The following is a 20,686-nucleotide window of genomic DNA, read 5'->3' on the forward strand; positions in this document are numbered from 1 at the left end:
TTGCAGCACTGTGCCCTTTTCGCAAACTACAAAACCAGAACTGGACAGCACCCACCAACGGGTTGGACGGGTTCCCAGAGGCCTTGCCCTGGTCTCACTACACTCTCCGTCCCGGACCTTGACTTTCCCTACAGTCTGGTGGAAGTTGATCACAAGCGATGAACAGCAGTGGGGCGGGCGGAGGAAGCAAGGCGTGTGCGCCGGGTGCTCGGTGTGCCCAGCAGGCGGCGCTGCGTGGCTGCGGCTGGGACGGGGTGGGAGGGAGGGAGCCGGCGGCGAGCCAGGAAGGGAACCCCGACACCCCTCCACACACACCCCTTACCCACTAGTCTGCCCTTTGCTGGGTCTCGACCTCCAGGCCCCTACCCTGGCTTGCTCTGCCCTCCTTCGCCGAACATCCTTTCAAGCGTTATCCTTGCCCCATTGACCCTCGAGACTGCAGGAGGGGGTCTCGACGCTGCCCCTGCCCAGCTGGGGCGTGGGACCGGGTGGGAGGTGCAGGCAGAGATCTCGGCCTCCTGGGGGAGGGGTGTGTCCTCCCTCCCCATTCCCGGGGTGGAGAGCTTGGGGAGGGGGCTGGGCAGGGGCGGAAGCGAGCTGCAGCCGTGTTTGCCGCGGCGCTGCCGAGTGGAACAGATGGCTGGGGAGGGGAGAGGGTACGTGGCGGGGAGGAGGAGGGGTGCGGGGGCCGCAGGATGAGGAACGAGGAATTTCGACGCCCCGAGTCTCCCAGGAGAAGCCCCCCTCCCCATCTCTTCCCAGAAAGAGGGGCGGGCAAGCGCCTGCCTTTTTCCCGGAGAGCCCCGGCCTCTGGCCTGCGGCCGACCCCGCCGTCCCCCCGGGCCGCGCCCCTCACCCCCTCGACTCCCGGCGCGGGCCAAGCCGGCGGGGTCCAGGCCGCAGGGAGCTGCGCGGGTCGCAAGGATTAATGCGGCCACACTCCGAGGGGCGAGGGGGCGGCGGGAAGCGGGCTCCCGAGCCGGGAGCGAGTTCAGGGATCGTAAATAGCTGAGGGAAAACGTGTTAATTGGAACTTTATGCAGATGAGCTGGGACGGGGGCTGGGGAGGGCCGGTGGAGGGAGAAGAAGGCCTGACGGACGCTGGATCCGAGAGGAAGGCAGGAGGGCTCCGGCCGGGGGAGTGATGGGTAGATGTGTATCCGTTTATCGCTGCGTGGGACCTCCGGGGAGGGCCGCTGGTCTCTGAAGATGAGGGCTCCTCCTTGACCCTACGCCCCAGAAACAGGGGACGCTTCCAGAGGCTCCACATCCCTGGACCAGAAATTCAGGGTCTCAGATCGCCACGAAGGTGGGGGCAACGTGCAAGTGACTGTTTCTGCTTGTGGCTGCTTACATTGGGTGTCACATTCACTGCATCCCCCCTCCCCCATCTGTCTCCATCCTTTTTCGCCATCCCTGGCGTCACCCTCTCCTTGCAAGAGTATTGTCTGTAACTTCCACCAAGTGAGTGGGAGAGGGGAGGGAATCTAACTTTTCTTCCTTTGCTTTCTCCCCTCTGCCCCCCCCAAGGACCACCCCACCTTTGAGGAGGTGTTTCTCAGCCTTTAGAGAGCTTCATAACCCACCCCTACATGTTAAAATGCAGATTCCAGGGCTCCCTTAGAGATCTGGTTCAGGGGCTCAGGGATCTGCATCTTAGCAGTTTCCCACCTAAATCAGATATAAAAGACCTTCATTTTCAGAAACATGGTGCAGGGAATTGGTGGGCTGGAGAGACTGGACAAGTCTTCATCAACAGCCCCCCACCCCTCCTCCATGCTCCTGACCTCACCTCTGCTCTGTATGGCCATCTCTGCTTCCGGTGTGAGAATACCAGGGGATGGAGAAGGTGCCAGAAAGGAGGGAAGGAAGGGAGGAAGGGGGGGGAGAAAGGAGAAAGAAAGAGAAAGAGTGAGTCTCACCTGGCTGTTCTCTCTCTGAGCAGGGTCTTACCCTTCCTCTCGCTGCTGCCTTCTTCCCTCCCGTCTGCCTCAGCTGCTCCGTCCATCTTCCTCTCTCACTTCCCTTCCCCCACCTCATCTGAAGTTTCTAAGAAGGCCAAAGAATCTTGGGGTAGGCGGTTTGGATCTTAGGGAGTAAGGGCAGAGCCAAAGTCCCCACCTCCAAAAGAAAGAGGCAAAGCACCTACCTCTGGGGTAGGAAGAAAACAGGAGGGAGGCAGGGCTTGAGGAAAGATAAGGGTGACAGCAAACATACAGGCCACCTTTCCACGGGCTATTGCACGTACTCCCCACAACAACTCAATTGAGGCAGGCGCTATTGCCCCCAGGTTATACACGCAAAACAAAACAAGGAATGTTCAGAGAGGTTAAGTGACTTGCTCAAGGTCACACAGTAAGTGGGAAAATAGCTATAGGTCCTTCACCCTTCTATTTCCCCCAGATCATTTCTCAAGAGGCTGCTGGGTAGCTGACCCAGGCCTCCCCTCCCTGCCCTACCCCCCGGGGCAGTGGAGGTGGGGAAGGGCATCCTGTACAGAGATGAAAGGAGATGCTCGGGTTTCGGAACATCTGACAAGTCTGGCTGGAAGCATTAAAAATTCATATAGAAACCTGACCCCAGCTGGACCTTGGGTCTGCCACCTGGACTGTCCCTGGCCTGGTGGCCTCTCTGATCCTGGTGGGCAAATTTCCCTTCAGCAGTGTCCTGGGAGCCCCCGAGTCCGTATTTCACAGGAGGGGGGTTCTCTCATGGATTAGGGAGCTAAAGTCAGGAGCCAGCAGCTGAGAAAGCAGAGCTGAGAACCCTCCCCCCACTCTGAGTATAAGAACCTTAGAGGTTTCAGGGCTTATAAACCTTGTCATCTGGCGTCCTATTCCTCTCCCCAGGCAGATACTCTCAGTTTAGGGTAACTCAGCCTGGCTGTGATACCCGAGGTGGCCAGTGGAGGGTAGCTATCTCCTATGAGGGAGCCCTAACCTGAGCCTCTACCGAAGCTTTGAAGGACAGGAAAAGAACCCCATGGATAAGGTCCCGGAGATGCAGTTTTGGCCTTGGGGAAGGGCTCTGGAGTCTGTCATCTGAGGACAGGGGGAGAAGGCTCCTAGTTTGGGGGAGATTGAGGAATTTGGGGGAGGGTTCAAAGTAGGTTTGTGGGTTTCAAGTACATGGTAACTGATGGCCAGCATGATACAATCTTTCTAGCTGGAGTGAAGGTTTGGGAGGAGGCCACGAGAGAGAAAGCTAGAAAGGCAGTTGGGACCAGACTCTAAAGGATCTTTGATGCTTTGCTAAGGTGTTTTATCTTTAACCTGTAGGCAATAGGGAGCCATTGTACGTTCCTGAGTAACAGAATGACATAATGCAAACTTTGGTCACATGAATCTGGCCAACAGGGGCCAGTTGAGTGGGAGGGAGAGAGAGAGTGAATGGAGGAAAACCAGAGAGGAGGTTATTGCTATTTTCTTCTATATTCTAGGCATGAGGTAATGAGATGAAGCAGGGAGGTAGCAGGAGGAATGGAAAGGAAGGGCTGGATGGGGGCTGCGAGGGGGACTGGGTGAGCGAGCAGAGACAGGACATCAAAGAAAGGGAGGAGTTAACTACCACTGGTGTTAGGCAGACAGAGAGAACTCAGCATGTGGGTATACACTCAGGATGCAGGAGGTGAATGAGTTTTGTTCCTTTCAGGGCTGGGAAGTCTTGGACACATCACTTCCCATCTCTGGGCCTCCGTTGCCCCCCTCGGAGCAGTGGTGGGGTTTGGACTGGATGGCCTTGAAAGTCCCTCCTATTTCAGGGTGTGTGGCTCAGGGTTATCAGTCTGGGTTGTTTGGAGAGGCTGGGGTCTGTGTGTGTGACATGTCATGGGCGGGGACCCATGTGAGCAGCTGCACATGCATGTCGGTATTTGGGGGTGCATCCCTCTGTGTGTGGGACCCGTGGGTGTTGGCATGCCTGCACGTGCTCTCTAGCTCCGCTCTGTGTTAGTGTGTGTGAGAGAGCGTGTGTGGGTGTGCACGTGATGGGCATCCGTGGGTCTGTCTGGGCGGGGGTGGGGGAAAGTGGCATTGCTGTAGGCTTCTTCCTGAGGCTCACACACTCCACTTGCTTTCGCTGCTCTGAAATAGCATCTGGACCAAAGGCCCATGAATATTTCACAACGAAAATTCTGTGACCTGGACTGCCTGCTTCTGAGTTCCCAGCATCTTCCCTCCTCCCCCTGCCCAGGCCCCAGCAATCCCTCCTTCAGAGCTCTTGCCTGGCTGGCCCCCTAGCCCCCCTCATTAGTCTCCTCAAAGCCAGCCTGACACAGGCCCCCATGAGACCCCAGACTTGGGGGGCACTATCCCCCGACCCCAACCCCACATCTTGATCCAAAGTCCACCGGCTTCAGGCCTTAGATGTTCACTCTGTCCCGTTTCTGCCTCCTCTCCCCACTATCCTTCTGACTTGTCTGGCCAGGGCCACAGAATCTCAGCATCCTTGAGCCCTGGCACCCAGGTACCCTCTCTTTCCATCCCCCAGATCCCAAGTTAGATTTTTTTAACCCTAAATTTAAACCATCAAATGTCTCCCCAGTTGCTTCTGTTGGATGAGACTCAACCAAGTCCTTCTTAGCCAGGGCTCTTCCCTTTCCCCAGCCTGTCCTCCACACACTGGAAAGATGAAGCTTCTGATCACACCTCAAGCCAGCAAGACACCCCAGCTTGTGATTCTTGTCCCTCTGATCACCCTAGCCCCTTGATTTCTCCTCTAACCTGCTTGGAGAACTGCTTCTCTGACCTGATTCCTCCCTGATGACGTCTACCTCACAGGAGCCAAGGGAAAGAGACCATTTGTCTACAAGGTTGCTGTGTACAGCTGTGCAGGCTGTACACTGCACAAGGGCAATCAGCTGAGGGGGCAAGTGTGAGCTGAAATCCAGCCTTATGCTCTGTTTGCTAGTGTTTGCTGTGATATGGGGCTGGGTTCCCCTGAGGAAGAGGTGCCTTTTTCAGATTTATCCAAAGTCATGTTTGGGCTGGCTGTGACCATGGCTGTGACCATGTTACTCCTCCTTGCAGGGGAAAGAGGGAACTGCTCTCCCTTCCTGAAGGAACAGAGCCTCAGAGAGAACGGTTAGCCAGGCTGGAGGCCTTCCCCAGGCTTAGGTCCTCAGGCATAGACAACTCAGGGTCGTCTGTAGCTGCTTCTCCTGGACAAATGAGGAGGTGAGGTGCCATTAGCACCCAGTCCTGGCTCTCAGATTTCACCTGTCCTGCCTGGGACTCCAGGGTCACAACTCTGTTCCTGAGGCTTCAGCTTCTTGTCATGGGAAAACAGCAAGAAGCACTTTGATAGCATGAAATGGTTCCCCTTTTTCTAACCCTCCTGGCCCTGAAAGCCTGATGGTTCTAAGCCCTCCTCCCACTTTTGAGGACCTGAGCCAACAAATCTTACAGAAGATAAAATAATAGAATTTTTTAATAAATTTTTTTTTTTCCCAAACAACTTCTGTTGATCTTCACCACACAGGGGCCATGGTGGAGAGGAAAGTTCTCTCCAGGCACCCTAAAAAGTGTCCAAGGTAGACATAGGAGAAAAGTATTTCTCCAGTGTCGGGAGGTTGAGGGGTGCTAGGATAAGCAGGGGCCTAGGGTTGGCCTGGCCCCGACTGAAGCATCCCTCCAAAAGGCTCCTGGGCAGGGCTCCCTTCCCAGGAGCTTCCAAAGGCTCTGCTGGTGGAAGATGCTCTGCAGACAAAGCCCCTCCCGAGTCCACTGTGGGCACTGGAAGAAGGGGTCAGCGGCTGCCTGGGGTGCCCACCCCAGCCTTTGGATGGGAACGGGTTAACGGCCAGAGTTGGGGAGAACAGGGCTGAGCCACCAGATGTGTCCTCCTGGGGCTGCCATAAGCCAGCAGCCTGAGAGGCAGGGAGAGGTGGCCTGGTCCCAGGGGAAGAGAGGAGCTGGGAGGGGAAAGAAGGCAGCGAGGCCGCAAGGCCTCAAGGCCAGAGGGCGGGGCCTGGGCCGGAGCCGCAGCTGGGGATGGGGGATGGGGGATGAGGGATGAGGGGGAGCAAGACACACCGGCCTCTTCAGTCTCAGCACCGCAGTCAGAGGTGGTGGGGGACCAGGAGCAAGACGCAAAGCAGAGGGGTGGGGAGCCCGGCCGAGAGCGCGGGGCCGCGGGAGTCCGGGGCCGCCTGGCAGGCAGCGCCGGGGCACGTCTGCTCGCCCCGCTGGTCCTCGTCCCCGTAGCTCCCCCAGTAGTCGTCCTCGGTGGGTGCGTCCCCGCCCTGGCGCCCCCGCGGGTCTTCGGCTGGCAGGTCTCGGTAGAGGGTGGAGGGGTCGGCGGGGGGCGCCCCGGCCTCGGCCACCCCGTACAGGTGGTTGGACGAGCTGTTGCCGCGGGCGCGGCTGCCGGGCCGCGTGGGCACGGCGGGCGGGCAGGCCTGGAAGTCGGCCTCGCTGAGGGCGCGCAGGTCGCGGCCCTGGCGCTCCGGGGGCGTGGCGCACGTCACGTCGGAGCTGGACACGCGCGCGCGCTGGAACCAGGCCCAGAGTGGCCGCGCGCGGCAGTCGCACGCCCAGGGGTTGGCGTTGAGCCGCAGGAACTCCAGCGCCGGCAGGTCGGCGAGCGCCTCGCCCGGCAGCGAGGCCAGGCTGTTGTTGAACAGGTAGAGGATGGTGAGGCGGCTGAGGCCGCGGAAGGCCGCGCGGTGCACGCCCTGCAGCCGGTTCCCGTGCAGCAGCAGCCGGTCCAGACTGCCCAGGCCGCGGAACACGTGCTCCGTTAGCAGCCGCAGGCGGTTCCCATGGAGGAAGAGGTGGCTCAGGTTGGCCAGGTCCGCGAACAGATCATCCTGGCGGGGCGGGGGGGCAGGCGGGGGGGGTCGGAGGGGAGAGAATAAGAGTGGTGAGTGGTTCTGAGACAGGCACCGAAGAAATCTGGGAAAGAAGGGGAGCACTGTGGTAGAACAGAAGGGGTTTGACCTTCTGATTCATAGAGTCCTGGGTTCTAATCCTGCCTCCTCTAACCTATTTAGAGGTTAATGTGAGAAACGCAATATAGTTCTTAAAACTTTGGGGGTGCATCAGAATCCCCTGCAGATCCCTGAGCCCTGCCCGCAGGGTTTCTGATTCAGCAGGTCTTGGAGCGGGGGGGGGGGGGCGGGGGGGTGAGATTCTGCACATCTTTACAAGTTCCCAGGTGGTACTGATGCTGCTGGTGGGAGGACCACGCTTGGAGAATGAGAACCTCTGATTTGGCTAAGTATGCAGACTTTCAGACTCCCTGACTTTCAAATCCTGGCCTTATTAACTGACACTTGAGCAAGTCACTCAGTATCCTTATAACTCAGTTTCTTCATCTGTAACATGTGGAGATTAAATGAAACATGTATTAATACATGTGGTGGGCATTCTGTGAGTTAGCCATTATTGTGAACTTGGCCAAGCCAGCAATCTGGCCAAGCCAGTCTTAAAAATGGAGGTGAATGTACCTCCCCCTGGGTTTGTTTTGAGGATTAAAGAAGACAATCCCCATACATATCAGATGGGTGAAGTGTCGGGCACAGGGCCTGGCACATTGGGATTCGGTCCAGTGATGAAGCCCACAGGCTCAGGTGTCAGCAGAACCCCGGCTCAAATCCAGCTTGCCCTCTTCCCAGCTGCGTTACTTTGGGCAAGTTATTTAGCCTCATTGAGCCTGTTTCCTCAGTGTGTGTAACTCAGAGAACAACTCTTTCAGCAGGCTGAGGGAGGGTTAGATGAGATCCTGTAAGGATGCCGTACCCGGTGGGCACACAGACCACCATCAATAAATGGTGGTTATTATGACAATAGTGTCTTAGTTAGAATTAGGTCCCATCCATTTTCCTCTAATAGAGGAGCTTCCTGGGACCCCAAAGTTCTGCTACTGGGCTGGGACATTAAGGGGACTGTATCAGCTCCACCCCACAGAGGCAGGAGGGGAGGGGAAGGAAGCCTGCTGCCCCATGCCCTGCATCACTGTCCCCTTAGAGGGGCTGTCCCACCTGCCCAAGGCTGGGGAGTCTCTGAATCAGACCATATTAGTGCTGGAAGGACCTTGAACTGTGGTTCAGGGGAGTGGAGGAGCGGGTATGCTCCATGGAGGGGAGAGAGCAGGGGGCTGGCCCTTCATTTTAACCAGTTCACCAAGGTATTGGTCATGGTCAACCAGATTTGGGAATTAGTGCTTCTGGGTGCACCAGCCTAGCCTGCGTTTCTGCAGAGGAGAGCACTGAGACCCAGAGAGATGAAGGGCTTGCCAGAGAGGGGACCAGAGCCCCAGTACTGAGGTCCTCCCCTCTTGTGGAGGACATCACTGTGGTCAGCAGACCCAGGGGGGTCTGGTTCTGGGGGACAGGGGCATCCTCTGTGCTCAAGCCAGCTCACCCTGGATTCCCGTTTCCTGGCGGTGCCTCTCCCACCCTTCCCTGCCTGGGGAGATGATCCCCCCACCTCACCCAGGAGCCTGGTCTCAGGCTCTCAGGTGGGGGGAGGGCGTTGACTCCCAGCCCACACTCACAGCCTCCGCCTTCCTGTGCTCCTGCATTTTCTCGCCCCCTCCCATCTGGCTTCCGCCCTCTCTGCTACAGGAACTGAGCCTGCCAAGAACCCTCCTCTTGGCCACATTGAGATCCGTCCCCCTCAACCTTCTCGGCTGCCTGTGACACCAGCTTTCTCCACCTCCTGCTGCCACGGCCCCACGACCAGCTCAGGTCTCCAGCGGAGGGCTCCCTGCACGTCCGTGGCCTCAGCCTGGCCCAGCGTGGCCTGGTGTCCTTGTCCTTTTCTTCTTGGCCCCCCCAGGGAGTGGGTTGAATCCCTTCCACTCAAACACCTAATTAGGGTTTCTCTTTTTAATGGAGTGTTAGCAAGAGTAGGACACGCCCAGAGATACCTGGTCAAAGGATAATTATGGGCTGGGGTGGGGTATAGAGAGAGCAGAGGTGATTGGCCCTCTGGGACTTCCGGAAGTCAGGAAGGGAAGACCAGAAGTTCAGGGATGCTAGGGAATTCAGGCACCTCTGACCTACAGCCCCAGTTTTTGGGCTACAGGATTCCTTGATTCCAATCTCCTTCTCCTTCCCCTGGCAAAAGTCCTGCCCCTCCTGCTCTGAGCCTCAGCCTGGGGGTCCATTCCCCCAACCCCCATCCACAGCTGTTGCCAAATCCTGTTGTCACTTCCTAGGCTGCAGCTCTCAGATCCGGTCCTTCCTCTAAAATGGTTCTCTGTGCATTAAGAAGCTCTTGACCTTCACAGCCCTCCCCCTCGCCCACCACACTCCCTATCGAGCCCTCCCTCTGGGCAGAGAGTGTCTGTTAAAGTCATCCTCGTCCATTTTGAAAACCACATTTCCCTCACCTCCCCCTGGCCAGTTCACAGCTCTCTGAAACCATTTGGAACCTCAACGCAGCATCCCTGCCCCCTTCCCTGGACAGCATCCTGTTCTTAACCTTGCCTCCCTCCAGCCTCCCAGCTCCAGTCTCTGGCACTGGTCAAATCAGCTGCTGCGCTGTGTGACCTTGGGCAGCTCCGGGCACCTCTCTGAGCGTCACTTTTTTTTCATCTGTGAAACAAGGGACTTGAGATCGTTGATCATTAAGATCCATCCTCATCTGATATTAATGAGCGAGTGAGTCCTGGAATGTACGTCATTCATTCAAGAAAGCTGTACTGAGTGTCTGCTCCGCGCCAGGCACCCCACTCACAATGCTCACTGATCTAGGCTGGGTATCATTGCCATCGTTTGCGTCAGCAGCTGACTAACAGAGCGCTTACCGTGTGCCAGGCTCTGTGCTACACAGATCCCATGTAGTAACCGAATCATCACAGCCCCATGAAGCAGATAATTTTTTTTTTTTGGCTGCGCCATGTGGCATGTGGGATCTTAGTCCCTGACCAGGGATCGAACCCATGCCCCCTGCATTGGGAGCACGGAGTCTTAACCACTGGACCGCCAGGGAAGTCCCGTGAAGCAGATAGTATTATTCTCCCCCTTTCAGAGGTTAGGAGAGGGAGGCTCGGAGAAGGCAAGTGACTGGCCTAGAGTTCAAGAGCCGATATGTAGTGGAAGGCAGACGTGAACTCTGGACACAGAGCTCTGAACAGTTGCACTTTGGAGTCAGACAGACCTGGGCTCATTCTAGGCTGTGCCCTTTACGAGTTGGGTGACCTTGGATGGGTGCCTTAACTTCTCTGAGCCTCAGTGTCCTCAGCCATTGAATGGGGGAAATGATGCTTACTCTGGACTGGTCACACTAAACTCCTTTCAAGTAGCATCTCCTTTAATCCTCACAACGAACCCCTGAGTTACAGGTCATTTTTTCCATTTCACAGATGGGTCTACTGAGGCTTAGAGTAGTTAAGTAACTTGCTCAAAGCCACAGAGCAAATCAGATCTGCCTGAATGTAAAGACTGCTCTTTTATGCCATGCAGGCTGCTCTCACAATTAGAAGAGAGACAGGTGCCTCTATCATCTGGTTCCACTCCAGTAGGAAATACACTCCAGGAGAGCAGGGACACAGTTTTTGTTCACTTCTGAATCCCTGGCACCCAGAACACTGCCTGGCATATAGTAGTTGCTCAGTAAGAATCTGTGATGAACGCACCTGGCACAGTGCCTGGCCTACAGCAGACAGTCTGTGAGAACCTCCACTCTACCCCATTCCCACTTCTACCTTCCTGATCCTGAAAAGCTGTGGTCCTCTTGCCTCCTCCAGATCTCCCCTCTCGGGGCAGGCCCGGTGGCGTCTTGGGTCACACCTGCACTCTGCGGATCTCAGCCCAGCCCGCATGCTTCCGCACCTGCCTGTGGCATCTCCCAGCCTAGTTTCTCCAGGCAGTTCACAGGCAGAGGCTGTCTCTTTCTTTCTCTTCTATATAGGGCCAGGTGTGAAGATGTTTCCTTCCCATGATGCCCCCTACCATTCATGCCAGGGGTGTGCAGAACCAACACTTCCCATTTCAGAAGACCCCAGTGTCCACTCAAGGTGAGTGTCCACTGACCTTGCCCAGGTCTTTCCTGACCCCAGGCCCTGGCTGCCATTTGTGATGGAGGATCAGGTCATGACGACAAAATTTATTCAGCACTTAACTATGTGATTTATATATACGAACTCATTTACTCTTTACAGCCATTCTTTATAGAAGGTATTATTTTTATTATTCCCATCTTAAAGATAAGAAAACTGAGGTTCAGAGGGGGCAGCAACTTGTCTAAAGTTAAATAAGTCAGAATATAGCAGAGCAGGGATTCAAACTCAGGCCTGCTGACCCCAGATTCCTAATCTGAACAACTAATATATGTTGATAAGGAGGTCAGGATCTCAGTAGTAGTGGTTGTTGCACTACTAGTAATAATTAACAATAATAATGACAGCGCCTATATATTGATGTGGCCCTGTGCTATATTTTTTTCTTTTTCTTTTTTTTTTTTTTTGCGGTACCCGGGCCTCTCACTGTTGTGGCCTCTCCCGTTGCGGAGCACAGGCTCCGGACGCGCAGGCTCAGCGGCCATGGCTCACGGGCCCAGCCGCTCCGCGGCATGTGGGATCTTCCTGGACCGGGGCACAAACCCATGTCCCCTGCATCGGCAGGCGGACTCTCCTGTGCTAAATTTTAATCCTTCCAAAACGTCTTAGGTAAGTATTATTGTTAATTACTATCATGATTGCCATTTTACAGATGAGGAAATGGCAATGGAGAGAGTGATTTGTCCAAAGTCGTATAGGAGCCAGGATTTGAACTTAGGTCTGGCAGACTCCAAAGCATGTGCTTTCACGGACTTCCCTGGTGGTGTAGAGGTTAAGACTCCGCGCTCCATTGCAGGGGGCATGGGTTTGATTCCTGGTCAGGGAACTAAGATCCCACATGCTGCGCAGTGCAGCCAAAACCAAAACAAAACAAAGCATGTGCTTTCAACAATGAGCCTGCTCTGCTGTCCTTCTGAGTACCATTCCCCCTGCACCTGGTCGGCTCCCAGTGGAGAGTTCTGAAGGACAAAAATGGCCTGAAGTGTCATCAGACTACGAAGCCTGAAGTGCCACCAGCTCTTCCTGGTTGTGTGGCCTCAGAAACTTCATTTTTTGTCCCTACTGCCCCTAACCATCCCTACTGCCAGCCTGTTGTGAGGTTTGACGTGATACTGAGAACACGTTAAGCCCCCAGGCACGTGGACAATGATTTGAGAGACTTTGGGACCCTTGGTCTCAGCTTCCTCATCTGTAAGGGAATATAAACAATCTCCCGACAGGGCTGTAGAAATGAGATGAGGTGACTGAGCACACTTTGGAAACCAGGAAGTGCAAAGTCAGGAAGAAGAAAAAGGAGGGAGTGTTCTGGGACCCACCCATGGTCTCAGTATAATCCTTGAAGTTGACCCATATCTTCAGGATAGGGTCCAAGATGGGCCATTTCACTGAGACCAGTGTTAAATGAGGCTTGTTTCTCTTTTTAAAATAGTATCTTAACAAGCATTTATAGCGTGCCCACCGTATGCCAAGTGCTGTTCCAAGTGCTTTACAAATTATTCATGCACTTAACACTTATAAAATCCCTAGAAGATGGGTGCTATGGCTACCCCCATTTTACAGATGGAAAAACTGAGGCTCAGGGAGGTTAAAAAATGCCACACACTTGTAAATGGCAGAGTTGATACCCGTAAAGTCCTTAGCACAGCGCCTGATGCATAGTGTGCCTGCTAAGTGCTAGTGGGCTATTATTATCATTACTTATGCAATAATAATAACACACAACATATTTTCCCAACATACTGTACATTTTACTTCTTGTCTCTCCCTGCCACTAGAATGCTCTCTGCGAAGGCAGGAGTTTCGTCTGTTTTGTTCGCTGCCCTTTTCTCAGCACCAAGCACATTCTGAGTGCTCAATAAACGTTAAATTATTATTGCTATTGTTGTTGTTATAATTATCAGCATCAAATCCACCAGTTAGGCCTCAACCTGGGATGGGGAGGAGGAAGTGCCTTCCAGGTTGGTGTGGGGAGAGGGGAGAGTTTGGATATCCAGAGGTTGTGTAGCCGAGGGAGAATTTTCTCCCAGAGTGGCTTGGAGGGTGTGTTATTGCTTCCTGGGGAAATAGAATGGGAGGATTTGACTGTCACAAACAGTCAGCATAACGACAATAATAAACAATATTTAGATCGATAATAATAACAATAAATAGCAATGACTGTTATTCCTTCCGTTTTCAGAGCATCCATTTTCCAGCTGCTTAACAGCTCTTTACCCTTTTTTTCCTTCACCCGTTGCACTGAGACAACAGATTTGGGGGATAGGCTTGGGGGACGGAATCTAGAAAGAGTAGGGTTTCCCCTTGTCCCATGACCCAGTGAGGTGGAACCTCCTATGGGATACCAGTTGCAGTGGCTCTGCCCTCTTGCCCACCTCCCCGTGTTGCGGGAGGGCATGGGGGTGGGTGAGAAAAGCCGCCACGAAGCCCTTTGGGCTGGGGTGCCTGGGGAAAGGCAGAGTCCCCTAAAGGCAAACCAGGGGGAAAGGAGAGATCACAGAAAGACACACACACCCAGACAGACATGGGGGTGTGTGTGTGGAGTGGGCGTGTGAAGGGAGACAGACAGAAGAGGCAGAGGGAGACAGATGGGGGAGGTAAGTTAGTGAGCGAGACAGACAGGGACAGAAAAGGAGAGACGGACAGACAGGCAGAGGCAGTCAGAGTGGGGGTGGGGTGTTAGTGACAGAGAAAGATAGAGGAGACAAAATAAAGAAAAGCCCCTGGAGAAAGTGGGAGGGACAGAAACCTAGGAAAGGGACAGAGAAATAGAGGTGCTGAGACAGAGGCGGGAAGGGTGAGCAGCGACAGAGGGGCCGAGAGGCCCCAGGGAGAGAGGGAAGCAGAAGAGGGCTGTGTGTGCGCGCGTGCGCGTGCGCGCGCGCCGGGCTAGGGCCGGCTCACCTGTAGGTGGAGCAGGCTGTTTTCCTGGAGGTAGAGGTACTGCAGGCTGACCAGGCCGCGGAAGATGTTGCCCGGCAGGCTGCTGAGCTGACAGCGGTACAGATGCAGCGACTGCAGCCGCTCCAGGCCCTGGAAGGTGTCGGGCTCCAGAGAGCGCAGGTGCCGGTTGTCGCCGAGGTCCAGCTCCTCGAGCGCCTGCAGGTGGCGGAAGGTGCCCGGATAGATGGCGGAGAGGTTGTTGGAGAAGAGCCACAGAGTGAGCAGGTTAGGCCCGAAGGTGCCGGGCCGCAGCGTGCGGATGAGGTTGTTCTGCAGGAACAGGCGCTGCGTGCTGGGCGGCAGGGACAGCGGCACCGACGAGAAGTTGTTGGCCTGGCAGCTCACGGTGGGCGGGGACGAGTAGCAGGTACAGAGCATGGGGCAGCTGGGGGCAGCTGGGGGCAGGGCCAGGAGCATCAGCAGGAGGCAGGCCGGGGCGGGACCTGCGGGGAGGGCGCGGAGGAGATCTCTCTGGGCGGGCTGCGAGCGTGGGAGTGCCAGCCAGGGGCCCCGCCCACCCACCCCTAAGGCGACCCTTGCTGAGAGCCTTGCGTTTCTAGCTTGGGTGGGGGGTTCTGGGTGCAACCTCAGAGTCGCGAGAGGCCCTGGCCACTTCCGCTTTTGGAGGCTCCTGGTATATTAAAGAATAAAGAAATGCCAAGAGGACATTGTAGGAAGCACTGTGATAGGTTGAAAGTTGTTTGATGAGTGATTGTCTACTTTCATTCCTGTTTTCACTATGGTAGGTTTGACCATGACTTTGGTCTTGAGACTTGGGATGGACAGTGCTTTGCTGGAGGCAGTCCTATACAACGATGTCCTATATAGGGTGTTTAGCAGCATCCCTGTCCTCTACCCATTAGAGGTGTAACACCCCTCCCCCTGCCGTTATGATAACCTATGATAACCGAAATGTCTCCAGACGTCGCCAGGTATCACCTGGGGAGCAAAATTGACTCCATTTGAGAACAGGTGGTATTAAATTGAGACCCTCTGTGAACCTAAGGCCCATGGAAAATGGCCCTCCGGCTGCCTCTGGGGTCTGGTCTTGCTGGCCCACTGGTGACCACAGCCCTCCTCCCTCATCTCTCCACACTGGAAGGGGTCTTAGGAACCAAGGGACAGGGGGTCTCCAGCCACCTGCAGCAGAATCATCAGAGGGTCCTGGAAAGAATGCTGCTTCCTGGGCCCTGCCTGTGCAGAATCAGCATCCCTGGGGGAATAGCTCAGGAATCTGCATTTTACACCCCAGGCTTTTCTCATTCAAAGTCACTTAAAAATTCTTTTTCAGGACTTCCTTGGCGGTCCAGTGGTTAAGACTCTGCGCTTCCGCTGCATGGGGGCACTGGTTTGATCCCTGGGGAACTATGATCCTACTTGGTGCGGCCAAAAAATAATTATAATTTTTTTTCAAAGTAACTTTTGAAGGTTGGCTATGATCCAGCCTTCTTATGATATAGATGGAGAGGCAGGCTCAGGGAGGCCCAAGGGCCTGGGGGCTAAAGAGTCGTGTCTAGGCCTCCGTATCCCTGAGCTATATAGCAGGGGCTCTGGGGCCCCTCATCCATCCCTGTCCCCTGGCCTTCTGACCCTCACGGCAGCTGATGCAAGTTCTGGGCTGGAACTAGCTTGACCTCTACCCTTTATCATGACTTCCGGATGAGTCTCGGGATTTTCATCTGGCAGGTTTTGCACTCCAGAAGCCAGGCAGTCATTCTCTGGGCACACATGGAATGAGCACCTTCTGCTCCAAACAGTGTGCTACCGCCTGTGAAGGCAGAGGAAGACCTTTGCCCTTGGACCCAAGGACCTGAGATCCTGGGTCCTCAGGGTGGAGCCTGAGGGGTCCGTGACTTTCACTGACGCCTGGTGTCAGAGGTTGCTGTGTGTGAATGCGCGTGGGAGCCGGGTGCCCTCTACACGAAGTGCTGCTGAGCCCGGGGTGGGCACATGGCACCGACAGGCCCCGCGTGTGGCGCGGACATCACGGAAGCTGGGCTGTGCCTCCTCCCGCGGAGGAGCGCAAAGGCGCAGGGTGGGGACCCCGGCGCCACGCCACCCGGCCCACGGCGAGCGTCCCGGCTCCTCCCCGCGCCGCTGCGCGCAAGCGTGTGCCGGTGGTCCTCCGCGTGTGTGTGAGTGCCGGGCCCCGTGCGTGTGTAGGCTGGGTGTGATGTAATACTCGGTGACACAGCGGCTGCTGTTCCCTTCGTTCACACCACCTCCGCGTTTCTCGGCCCTTCTCACCCCTCCCCCGTGCGACGTTTCACGATTACTTTCTCCTCCCGAGTTTTTCCACATTGGGTGGAAGAGCATGTCTCTCACCCCTCAACCCAACCAGGCAGGGGCGGGGTGCGGGAGCCCGGTAGGGAGCCCGGGGTGGGTTTCAGGAGGGCTGAGGTTTGAGGCTTAGAACAGGAGATCTTGGAGGTGGAAAATCCTCCACGTTCACCTGGTTCAAGCTCTGGTTCTACTGAAGTGATGGCTGGGGCTCAGAGAGGGAAAGTGACTTGCCCAAGGTCACACAGCAACGTGATTGGCAGGGCAAGGACTAGAAAGGAGTCTCCTGATGACCGGCCAGAGCACTTCCCTTCCTGGTGGAGTCACCCTCTGAGCTCGCTTCCCCAAGGACTTGACACCAGAGAAAGCCAAATCCCTCTCTGATCCCTTAATCCCACCCCTTATCCACAGGCTCACAGGGTGTTCATTCAGAAGGCCGCCAGCCCTCCAAGGATTATGGAGCTCTTTCCTCCGCCTCTAGGGCCAACTGTTAACCCAGGAGAGACAGAGGGAAGGACACGTGATCCCAGAGTGCTCCAGAGTCAGGAACCAGTCCCCTGGCACCAGGGTCTCTTCCAGCCTGGAGGCCGAGCTCAGCAGGGGCTGGCAGGGGCCCCACTCATTCCTCTAGCCCACAATTCTCTGGCCCCCCGCTTGCCCTCATTCGAGGGCTTCTCTCTCACTTCCCCACATCCCCTCCCTCTTGCCCCCATGTCTCCCCCCATCATGGCCCACCTCCCCAAGGCCAAGATGGTGCTCCCTGCGGGCTCTTTGAGGGGGGGCCCTGAGCAGGGGGCCCCTCCGTGACAGCTGTGGCGTAACAGGGACTCTGTTGCCATTTCTGGTCCTCGCTGCTGCCGTGCAAAGCAGCTGTAACCCAAGGAGCCTCATCCATAATTCAGGCTGCGGCTCTCACTGGAAGCAAGCGAGGAGGAGGGGCGGGTGGGGCTCTAGAGTGCTCTGCCCCCAGGCCTGGCTGGAGTGCTCCTGGGCAGAGGCAGCGGGCCCGGTGAGCCGAGCCGTGCCTTTCTCTCCCGCCTCCGCCCAGCGTGTGCCCTTTCCCTTCCCAGCACCATCGCCTCCCCACCCCCTGCTTCTCCCGGCTCTTCACCATCACTCCTTCCCTCCAGGCCCGGGGCTTCCCTCTCTCCCCGAGGACCACAGTTCCACTCCCGGCCCCCATTTTGTGAATCCCTGGCAAAGACGGGGGCAAGAGGCACACAGAGTGTCAGAGCAGGAAGGTGGGGGACACCTCATCGGCCATCGAGTGCAAACCCCTTATTTCACAGGCCACACCGCTGAGGACTGGAGAGTGGGAGAGTTCATTTCTGAGGGAACAGCCCCAGGCCCTGACCGAATCTCTGTCAATGAATCTCTGTCAATCCACCTTCGGTTATCTTTCTCGAAGGCTTCATTTTATGCCCCTACTACTATCTGGGCCTATTCTAACAGCCTCCCCACCCTCTCTGCTCAGTCCATCCATCCTCTTTTTTTTTTTTTTTTTTCCTCAAGTCAGCAGGTGATGGCTAGAGTTGCAGGGGAGCACAGAGCAAGGATGGGCAGAAACCATCTGTTATTAAACACCTACTGTGTGCCAGCCTCTGTATTTGTACATGTCTTTATGCATAGAACACAACATAACATAGCCCCGGTGAGATCAATCTTATGGCTCCCAATTTGCAGATGAGGGGAGGGAGGCTCACAAACATGAAATGAGTTGCCTCAGGTCATGCAGCTAGTACAGGTGGAACCCAGATTGGACAAGTCCATGTCAAAAGGGACTCTCTGACCTTTCTTTGGGAGACCCCACATCATCCACAGACACGACCCCTGAGTGTGAGCATTACGGCACTCAGGGTGGGGTAAAGGGAGCACAGAAATTGCACCCAGGTGCACAGGGCTGGGCCAGCAATGACACCGGCTCTGTGTGGCTATTCAGGGTCAAGGCAAAGGTAAAGGACCTGGGTTCTCTCCAACTTTCCCCTCCTGGGCTCCAGGCTGTGGTTGTTCTAGGGGACAGCCCACCTGGGAGTCAGGAAGAGATGAGCAGTGTCCAGAAGATGTGGCCAGAACTGACCAGGGGAGGGAATGGAGAGAGGCCAGAACATGGTATTGATCCCAGAAGACTGAGGTGCCCAGAGCCAAAAAGTATCCACTCACTGAGGGCCCACTGTCAAGGACTCTGGGCTATCATCCTGGAGCACCAAGGCTCACAAACAGAGTTCTCAGCCCAGGAGCCACCATTAAGTCCAGAGATCCCTGTGAAAGAAGAAACTTGAGAAGGAAGCAGATGGACCCAGTGTAGAGGCAGGAAACAGGGTGCCAACCCTCAGGGCAGAGTGGCCCCAGGAAAAGTACTCCCTGGAAAGGGAGTCAAGGCCTCTGGTTTTGAAGGAGGGGCACAGGGTCCCAGACAAGAAGCAACAGCTCCACACCCAAAAGGGCTGGGCCTGCCGGGCAGATGCTGAGGTGGCAGGGGCTTGAGGAGGTGGGAGCCGGGGAACAGAACGGAGGTGGTGATGATGCCAGTGACGCAGGGGCCTGGGGAGGCACTGACGCGGGTGATGGAGGTTTAGAGCTGCTGCAACCAGCTTCTCACTCTGCCAGAATGTAACACCCCAAAATAAGCAGCCACCGTGGCGGCGGCGGCAGGATCCCACGACAGGGCCCAGAGATATAAATGGCAGCACGGAGCCAGCCAGGGTGCCCACCCTCGGAGGCTGCCACCCCACTTGAATGTCTTCCCCCTCTCCCCCTCACAGCCACCCCCAAGGCCCTGAGCTCAGAGCCCAGGGTCTGGCCCACTGGCCACTCCCTGAGAGAAGAGAAGTGACAGGCAGGCGCTTTGGAAATGGAGGGCTTCCCACGTGGAAGTGGTTACCAGAAGTCCCTTTGTCTCATCCTTAGGCCGCCCCCCTGGTCTCTCTCTCTCTCCCTCTCCCCTTTCTCTCCCTTCCTCCTTTCCTCCCTTTCCAGCCCCCATCCCCATCCTGATCACCCCCAGCCCCTCTCCTATCTCTGGTTTCCCATCCCCAACCCTACAGCTCATCCCAATTGTCTTCCCCTGTTCCTGACACCCCATCTCTGTCCACCATCCCCATCCTCCTCTGGTTTCTGGCTTTCTGATCTTCTCACTCCCCGTTCCTTCCCCATCCCTAGGGTCCCAGCCCTCATTCTCTTTCCTATTTCTCCCACCGCCAGGTTCTGGGTCCCTGGCCCTGGTCTTCTCCCCACCCCTCCCCTAATCTGGTCTCCTCTCTCTTTCCCTCTTCCTCTGTCCTCACCAGGGTCTCACTTCCCTCCAAGCTTTTCCCGTCTAACCTTTATTCCTCCTCCTACCCGCCCCCCTTCCTATCGCCCTCCCCTGACCGCTCTCTCCATCTTTGGCCCCTTCCTATCCCCTTCCTTCTTACCCCTTCCCCACCCCACCCCCAGTCTCTGGCACACCCTTGTCTGTCCGTCACTCAGTTCGGGGAACTATCCCTTTTCTAGCGCCCTCCATCTGTTCTACCGCGGAGGGCCATTTGGATGTCCCTCCGCTCCCCGATCCTCCCGGACAGCCCCCTACCCTCATCACTCGTCCTCCCCGGTGACTGGAAAGTGCTGAGGCACGGGGCACGAGAAGTTGCTGAGTCGGCGCTTCCCCAGCCGGCCGGAGTCCTCAGCGTCCCCCAGAGCAGGTGGAGCCCGGACAGCAGAACCTGAGCCTCCCTCCCCACCCCCCGGGGCCGGTCCGCCTGCCCCCTGCGTCCCCCCTCGGTCACGGGTTCCCCGCACAGCCCAGCAGGCTCCGAGTCGGGTGCGCGGCTCCTGCCGGCAGCTCTGGGGGCGGGGGCGGGGCCCGGGGCTCAGCATTTTTCCTCCCAGGCTACCCCCACCCCCACCACTGCCCCACCCTCGCGCTCTGGCGGAGGGGGCGCCCCGCTTGCCTCGGTAGGATGCTCTCTGCCCTCCCGCAGGCTGGGGTCTCCCTACCTTGCAGCAGGCTCCTGAGCCCGGGCAGCATCTTGTCTCGACGCTCGGGGGAGGGGGCGGCGGGGGGGAGGGCGCTCCAGCTCGCTCCCTGAGCCGGCCAGACGGACGGCGGGGACTCCGCGGGGCTCCGGGAGGGCCCGGGAGTCCCCGGGCTGTGTGGCCGGGCCGCGGCGCTCTACCCTGCGCCCCCTGGGCTGCGAAACTCGGGAGGAGCCATCGGCCCCGACGGGACGGGGCTCGAGCTGGCCGTCGATGCCCGGTGCCCGCGCCCCCCAGCAGCGCAGGCAGCGCGCGGTGTCCGTCAGTCCGTCGGTCCGTGCGCGCCGGCTGCTCGCCGAGGGAGAGTGGGGACAGCGAGGATGCTCTTCCTAACCACCCCCCTCCTTCACGCACTCGCTGGCTCCTCCCTCGCTTCCTAGCTTGCCGACTTAACCCTTTCCTGGCCACTAGGAGGCGGGAGCGGCTTTCTAGCCCCCTCCATCCA

The 20,686-nt window shown here is 56.8% G+C and overlaps 1 protein-coding gene across 1 annotated transcript; it reads right to left on the reverse strand.

The window, feature by feature from the left end:
• Positions 1-6,058: 6,058 nt before the first annotated feature.
• On the reverse strand, positions 6,059-20,233 carry RTN4RL2 (reticulon 4 receptor like 2). The gene is made up of 3 exons (XM_060105188.1): positions 20,203-20,233; positions 13,909-14,390; positions 6,059-6,808 (listed from the first exon to the last, which is right to left on the reverse strand). Exons 1-3 carry the CDS (start codon positions 20,231-20,233, stop codon positions 6,059-6,061), a joined length of 1,263 nt encoding a protein of 420 aa, XP_059961171.1.
• Between the last annotated feature and the right edge of the window lie 453 nt (positions 20,234-20,686).

Source organism: Mesoplodon densirostris, chromosome 7 (assembly GCF_025265405.1).
Source record: "Mesoplodon densirostris isolate mMesDen1 chromosome 7, mMesDen1 primary haplotype, whole genome shotgun sequence".
NCBI lineage: Eukaryota > Metazoa > Chordata > Mammalia > Artiodactyla > Ziphiidae > Mesoplodon > Mesoplodon densirostris.